Source organism: Ranitomeya variabilis, chromosome 2 (assembly GCF_051348905.1).
Source record: "Ranitomeya variabilis isolate aRanVar5 chromosome 2, aRanVar5.hap1, whole genome shotgun sequence".
Classification (NCBI taxonomy): domain Eukaryota; kingdom Metazoa; phylum Chordata; class Amphibia; order Anura; family Dendrobatidae; genus Ranitomeya; species Ranitomeya variabilis.
Genome location: NC_135233.1, coordinates 493,073,251 through 493,080,145, shown reverse-complemented (window position 1 = coordinate 493,080,145; position 6,895 = coordinate 493,073,251). Strand labels below are relative to the sequence as shown.

General features: G+C 38.4%; 1 protein-coding gene and 1 long non-coding RNA gene across 2 annotated transcripts; one reads left to right on the top strand and one right to left on the bottom strand.

The window, feature by feature from the left end:
• Window positions 1-856: 856 nt before the first annotated feature.
• Window positions 857-1,516, bottom strand: LOC143809656 (uncharacterized). The gene is made up of 3 exons (XR_013222367.1): window positions 1,501-1,516; window positions 982-1,036; window positions 857-879 (listed from the first exon to the last, which is right to left on the bottom strand). It is a non-coding gene; the product is annotated as an uncharacterized LOC143809656 (long non-coding RNA).
• A 3,021-nt stretch (window positions 1,517-4,537) lies between these two features.
• Window positions 4,538-6,357, top strand: LOC143803864 (posterior protein-like). Its single transcript, XM_077281627.1, has 2 exons — window positions 4,538-5,965; window positions 6,265-6,357. The coding sequence occupies exons 1-2, from the start codon at window positions 4,538-4,540 to the stop codon at window positions 6,355-6,357; spliced, it is 1,521 nt and encodes a 506-aa protein (XP_077137742.1).
• The last annotated feature ends 538 nt before the right edge of the window (window positions 6,358-6,895 follow it).

The following is a 6,895-nucleotide window of genomic DNA, read 5'->3' as shown; positions in this document are numbered from 1 at the left end:
AAAAATTATTATCTCTGGTGTTTCTTTCTATATAGGTTGAAGATTATACATGTGTCAGATATGTGCGAGACCGCCGCATGTCGCTGCGCTTACCTGGGGGAGAGATTATACATGTGGCAGATATGTGTGGTACCAGGATCTCATTGGAGAAGCACGTGTATTATTGATTGTACAGAGACTGTGCATGTATATCAAAATATACACTTACGGACTAGCGATTGTGGGGCGGATGATTGCCGTGGCGGCTTCTGGAGCTTCTATGGGGTTCTCCATTAGCAGGTGTATATTCTCTTTTGTGAAAATTCTTCTAGGCTTCAGTTTACAAGCTATAAAGATATAGGACTTAGTAGAGGCGTGGTGGATTTACTCAGAGCGGTTGTACAAAAACGCGTTTTCATACGATTGCTGCCTTTTCCTTTCTTGCTCGCTGGCCCTCGCGGTTTTTTAGGAGTTCTAGAAACAGGGCTGTTTCTCGGTGTGGGGGCCTGGTACAGCAGGTCTTCAGCGGACATCTGATTGTGTTCCGAGGTAATTGGTTCTGGAATCAGGTCGATATCTGTAAAGAATTAATATATATTTACACGTCTAAATACTTAAAAGATATTCAGGCCGACATCTGTAAAGAATTAATATATATTTTCACGTCTAAATACTTAAAAGAGATATATATATATATATATATATATATATATATATATATATAAATATATATATATATACACACACACACAACGCACCTATGATTTCTTGTGCCAAATCCCACAAAGCCGCGTCAGCGTCACTAGTGTTACTATACTCAGCTCCGGCTGTATCACACTCCAGAGCAGGCATGCTGAAGCTGTTTAAAAAAATCAGTGGGCATGGTCCTGATAAATTCATCTTAAACAAGAAAGAATAAAACAATATAAAAATAATATACAAAACAGCCCTTACTTAGAATGGCACACTAACAGATGCATTTATATAAAGCTTGAAACATACCTAATACCGAATCCTCAACTTGGTTGGAAAAATCCAAAAAATTTTGGGATTCCATCTAAAATAAATTATCTGTGTAAATTTTTGTGCTATCTATATTAATTTTACAACACAGACAAACTCATTTATATACCCCAACAAATAAAATTGCGCCTAGTGTATAAATATGTTTATACTAAGCAAATCATAGGTAATACAGATAAGTCTTAAACTATAATATACAGCGCAACTAAATTTGCACCACTGTATAAATATGTCTGTCATGCAAAACATAGGTAATGAGTAAGTACGCTAGTTAGGATGTATTAACAGCTATTAACTACTGTATTACACAAATTATGTCATAATAAATGTGCGGTTAAATTATTAAAACAAATAATGCCGCTAACTATCAGTATAATACTAACTTATTAAACAAATAACATCCTTAATTATGGTTTTAGAGATGCATAGTTAAATATAATTAGCCACTTGCGAATAATAAGACAAAATAGAATAATGCTGTACTCTGTATATACTTACAATTAGAATAGCTCTGCTGTTAGTCTAGTCTGACTTCTGGTAGCTGTCTGGTGTAGGGCAGTGGTTCAGACAGCTGTATTTATCCCGAGTGTCAGAAACCAGCCCTTCTGTTATCACCCAGAAACACACCCAGTTACGCCCTGCCACACGTCTTCTGTTAACACCCAGAACACACCCATACAGACAATTATTGCTTGTATTAACTCAAGCATGATATAGCCGGATTAAAACAGGAAATTTTATACAGCTGAATTTCTGAAAGAAGCAGATGGTTATTGATCATCGAGACACAATCATTTTATTCAATCATGACCCCTAAATCGTATGATGCCACATTAAAAAAACAATATTTTACAGCTAAGGGGCCCGGATCATTCTGCGGAATTGACAAATTATTTAGAGAGACGAGAGACCGCGGAATAAAGAAATCTGATGTGTCTGAGTGGTTGAATAAGCAAGATGCCTACACTCTACACAAACCTGTTAGAAAACGCTTTTTGACAAATAAAATTTACGTCTCGGACATTGATGCGCAGTGGCAAGCGGATCTTGTAAGTTTAATTGACTATTCAAGGGAAAATGATAATGTCAAATACATCCTGACGGTGATTGATACTCTATAGAGATACGCATTGTGCGTGGCCTTGTCAAACAAGACCGGCGCGAGTGTCGCCAGATCGTATGAATTAATATTTCAAAAGGATAAGTGCATACCGAAGAAATTGCAGACGGATCGCGGCAAAGAATTTATAAATTCACAACTCAAGCAACTATGTAATATGCATAATATTCATCACTTTTTCACCAATAATGATGTGAAGGCATCTATGGTAGAGCGCTTTAATCGCACATTAAAAACCCGTATGTGGCGCTATCTTACACAGCATAATACCTTTAGGTATATTGATATTTTACCGGATTTGGTGCATAGCTACAATCATACTTATCATTCTACCATACGCTGTAGTCCCGCTGAAGTGAGTAGGCAAAACGCTATGCAAATCTGGCGCAATATTTACAGTTCTACTATTACTAATAAACCGATTAAACCGTCTTTAAAGGTTGGAGACCATGTCAGAATATCGCGCTATAAGGGAACATTCTGTAAGAGCTATGAGAAAATGTACAGCGAGATTTTTTTAATTACCGCAGTCTCCAATAAATTTCATAAACCTCTTTATAAAATTAGTGATTTAGCCGGCGAGGCTGTAGAGGGGTCATTTTATAAGGAAAAGCTGCAAAAAATACCTATGGATGAGAATCATGTCTACAGAGTAGAAAAGATTTTGAGAAAAAAATGTGTCGGGGGTGTGAGTCACTGCTTCGTCAAATGGCTGGGGTACCCCGAAAAATTCAATAGTTGGATCCCGGCTTCGGAGTTGACAGATATATAGCCATGGAAGGGGGTTCGTTTTTCGTCACATTACCCAGCAATTCCTCAATTAACATCTACGCCGACAACACCATATCGAATTACAATACCAAGTTAGCGAGGGCCGTTCATCTTTCAGACGCTTATGAAGTGGCATTAACGGAAATACAGTACCCCCATACGTGGAACACGTTTGAGGCTTTTGAAGGGAACTTCTACGCTGCAAAACACAACGATCCGATAGAACATTATCACATAAAATCAGGATTTTACTCGAACATTCATAAGCTGGTTGGCGCGGTCAATGCCCGAATAGAGGCGCTGAATTTATCCACGCCTGCCTACAGAATACGGTGTGATGAGCTACGCCGAGAGGTGATCCTGCCCGACTGTTGGAGACAACATGGACAATGCATGTATCATAGAAATCACTGAGATATATTGAATTTATGAGTGCTGAATATGTCCAGGACTCTGTTGATGATATAAACCAGTTACAAGACTGTAAACGTATTTTTGCAGTCAGGCCTGAGTTCTTTTGTGTTATGTCCTTTGTTTCAGTGATAAGGCAGAGGTGCATCTACATACGAAATGAATATTGGCCCTAAAGCCTAATGGAAGACACAGGTATACACTGTGGAAATCGTGATTGAATAGCCTCTATCCTGTTTGAGACCTATCATTATCTACATATGTACACAACTCCTGTGGGTTTCCATTATAAGCCAGTGGTCCTGAGATAGACATCCTGTCTTCAGCCTATGGATATGTATATTGATACACAATGCCTGTGGCGTTTGGGTGACAAACCATTGTTCTTTGAATAGACATCTTGGAGCCATCCCAAAGGGGGTTGAACTGTCCTACACAAGAACTTTCTTCCCAAGTACGAGGATGCCATCTGCAGGAAGGTGATGATTACTGCAGCCAATGACAGTGTTCACATTGCCAGAAGACGATTGGACATTTGCCACAGAAGATACCGGAAGCGAGGGTGGAGTCATGGCTTGTATGTGGGTGTGGATGTGTATTGGTTTAATATATATGTAAGGATCAGTTATGCATCCTCTCCTTCCCACATCCCAGTTTCCTCTACCCTCTCCCATGACCTTTTCCCTTTAATTTACCCTTGTCCCTTAGTTACACTTCCCTTATGTATGTCATTGTAAATACCTTGTTTGTAATAAACCCCCTTTTAAAGATCTAGTAGTTCTTGTTAATTAGTATTAACTGGCACCCCAAAGCTCAGCAGATTCTACATTTGGCACCCCAGATAGGACTGTGATTAAATTCCACAGAGAATTCGCAAGAAATTAATCTGCTTTATTTCACATTTGGAAAAAGTGTGGAAACCAAAGAATCGAGGAGTCTGGATCTTGATTTAAAAGAAAATATTGGTGAGTAAAGAATTTCCTTGAAGATTATTTTGTGTGCTTGTGTATATTGTGTTGTATTGACAGTTTGTTGTTGGATGCATTTAGCAAAAGAGAAATATCTTTTGTAGATAGGACAGTAATTTATATCAGAATTGGATCTGTGTTTGCTAAGTGTAGGAGTATTGGAGCAAAGAGTTTAGACTTTTGGGAAGATTGTAGTGTAAGGTCTAGTTTTTAGTTTTCACTTTGTAATTTTGTAAAGTAAAGTATTTGCAGTTTGTTGCTGAAAATGGAGTTTGTGGAAAAGTTTGTGAAGAAGTACGCCTCTGCTGTTGATCATGTCAGTGTCGATAAATCTTTGGAAGACCAGTACAATGACTTGATAGCCCAATGTAAAATCTTTAATAATAAGTTGAATAGTAAAGTGCTGAGCAAGAATTTGAAAAAGGAAAAGTTAAGCAATGAAATTTCAGTGTTGCTGAAGATGAAAGAGTTGGCTGAATTAAAAGAAGCAAATTATTTGATGCAAAGGCTACAAGCCAAGGAGGACATAGACAAAATTAGTGATTCTGTTATTGGAATTTCTGATAAAACAGCTAGTAAAATACATGATTTGCAATCAGATGTAAATGAATTAGCTGTGAGAAATAGACAGTTGGAGGAACAATTGAAGGTGTGTAGACTGAGCCTCACTTCACATGCAGCTCAGGTTTATTCTTTAGAACTGAAAAATAGTCAAATGGAGAAGTTAATTGCAACACTGGAGAGTCAACTGGATAAAGCCAATTGTCAATTGCATGACAAAGAGCAATGTATACAGTCTCTTACATCAGAGAAATGCAGCACTGAGACAGTCAATGTATGTACTCTTTCTAATGAGGGTACAATGGATGCCGGATATAGATCTCCACTCATTGATAATTCTCCATTGCTCACTATTTCTAAGAAGCTTCATCTGTGTCAACTTCTTGGTAAATTTGAGTCACATATTTCTCCAGTCATTCTGTCCAATAGATTTGAACATGTTGTCCAACAGTATAATCTGAACAATAAAAATGCTTGGTCTCTATTACAAGTTTGGCTTCCAGGGCCAATTGCAACACAACTAAAAACAGAACAAATGGGTGATAGTTGTAATGATGCAGAGATAAGAAGGAAGGAATTACAACGCATCATAGGTGGACGAGACATTAGAGGTGAAAATGCCCTAGCAATGACCAGATTCAGGCCATATGATGATCCATTGCTCTTTTGTAATAATTATCTGTCCCTATATAGGACTGTTTACAACTGTCAGGAAATTAGCATCATCCTGAGACATTTCCAATGTTCAATGGCAAATCATTGTAATGTAGATTACACCACAAGAATGACTCTAAGGAATACTAGCTCCTATGAAAACTTTGTGAATATACTTAGGGACTGGTGTAATGAGTCTAAAGAGCAATATGAACCGTCAGAAAATGTATCTGCTGTATACAGACCCAGGAGGCGAGGATATGTTAGGTATTGTTATAAATGTGGTCAACCAGGACACATTAAACGGTATTGTAATACACCTAACATGTACCCAGAAAGCAAAAGTCATTCGTTGCACCAAGAAATTGATAGTGTTGAGGCTGAAGAGGAAAGTATCTCCTATCACACAGAGTTCATAGAGACATGTGAGGAGATAGGTAATGTAGAAGCTGGCCCTGATGCAACCCAAATGACAAAAGTAAGACAGAAAAACGTCAGGAGATGTCATATAATAAACAACAAAAGGAAGGTGCTAATATCCCTATGATCGATCCATGGGTATCTCTACCATTCTGGTTATTTTGGAGTTGGTCACAAATTGCCCTACCGCTGTTGCTAAGCTGCCCAGCACCATTTGCCAATATGGTTAGGTAAACATAGAGAGTTTGGCTGCCATGTTAGATGTGAATCAATTAGCATATGGATAATGGACAGGATAAAGTAATGTTTTGTGTATGGTTTGAATTGTGTTCTAACTATGTTTGTGTTTCTTTTTAGACTGGAGACCATGTATCGTGTGATATTAAAGCAAGGAGGTTAACCAGTGTGTTTTGTTCAACAGATCATATACAGCACTGTATCCATAGATGAAACAGGTTATTTCTCTGTAATAATTAACTATATGAATGCATTCATAAGGCCAAATTTAAATCCACGCGGTTTAGACAATGAGCTCAAAGTTAAAGGTTTAAGAAATTGTTTGCAAACAATTAAACAAGTAGTCATCCCATTGTGATTGTGTGTATTGTATTTACCTAATGCATGATTGTTTGTTGTGTATGTATGTTCTTTATCTTGTTTCACAGGTAAGGGTACTGTCACACAGTGGCACTTTGATCGCTCCGACGGCACGATCCGTGACGTTGCAGCGTCACTTGATTATCACTCCAGCGTCGTAGACAGCGGTCACACTTTGCAATGCACGGCGCTGGAGCGATAATTTCATGACGTAGTTGCGATGTAGAAGTCATACGGGACATTGGGAATATCGTGCACACCTTTGTTACACGCTGCGATCATGCCGCCACAGCGGGACACTTGACGACGAAATAAAGTTTCAAACGATCTGCTACGATGTACGATTCTCAGCGGGGTCCCTGATCGCAGTAGCGTGTCAGACACAGCGATA

Coding starts and splice junctions, on each gene's coding strand:
- LOC143803864 (XM_077281627.1), top strand. CDS start 4,538: ATGGAGTTTGTGGAAAAGTTTGTGAAGAAGTACGCCTCTGCTGTTGAT. Junction 5,966..6,264: donor ATGCAACCCAAATGACAAAA/GTAAGACAGAAA, acceptor GTTTCTTTTTAG/ACTGGAGACCATGTATCGTG.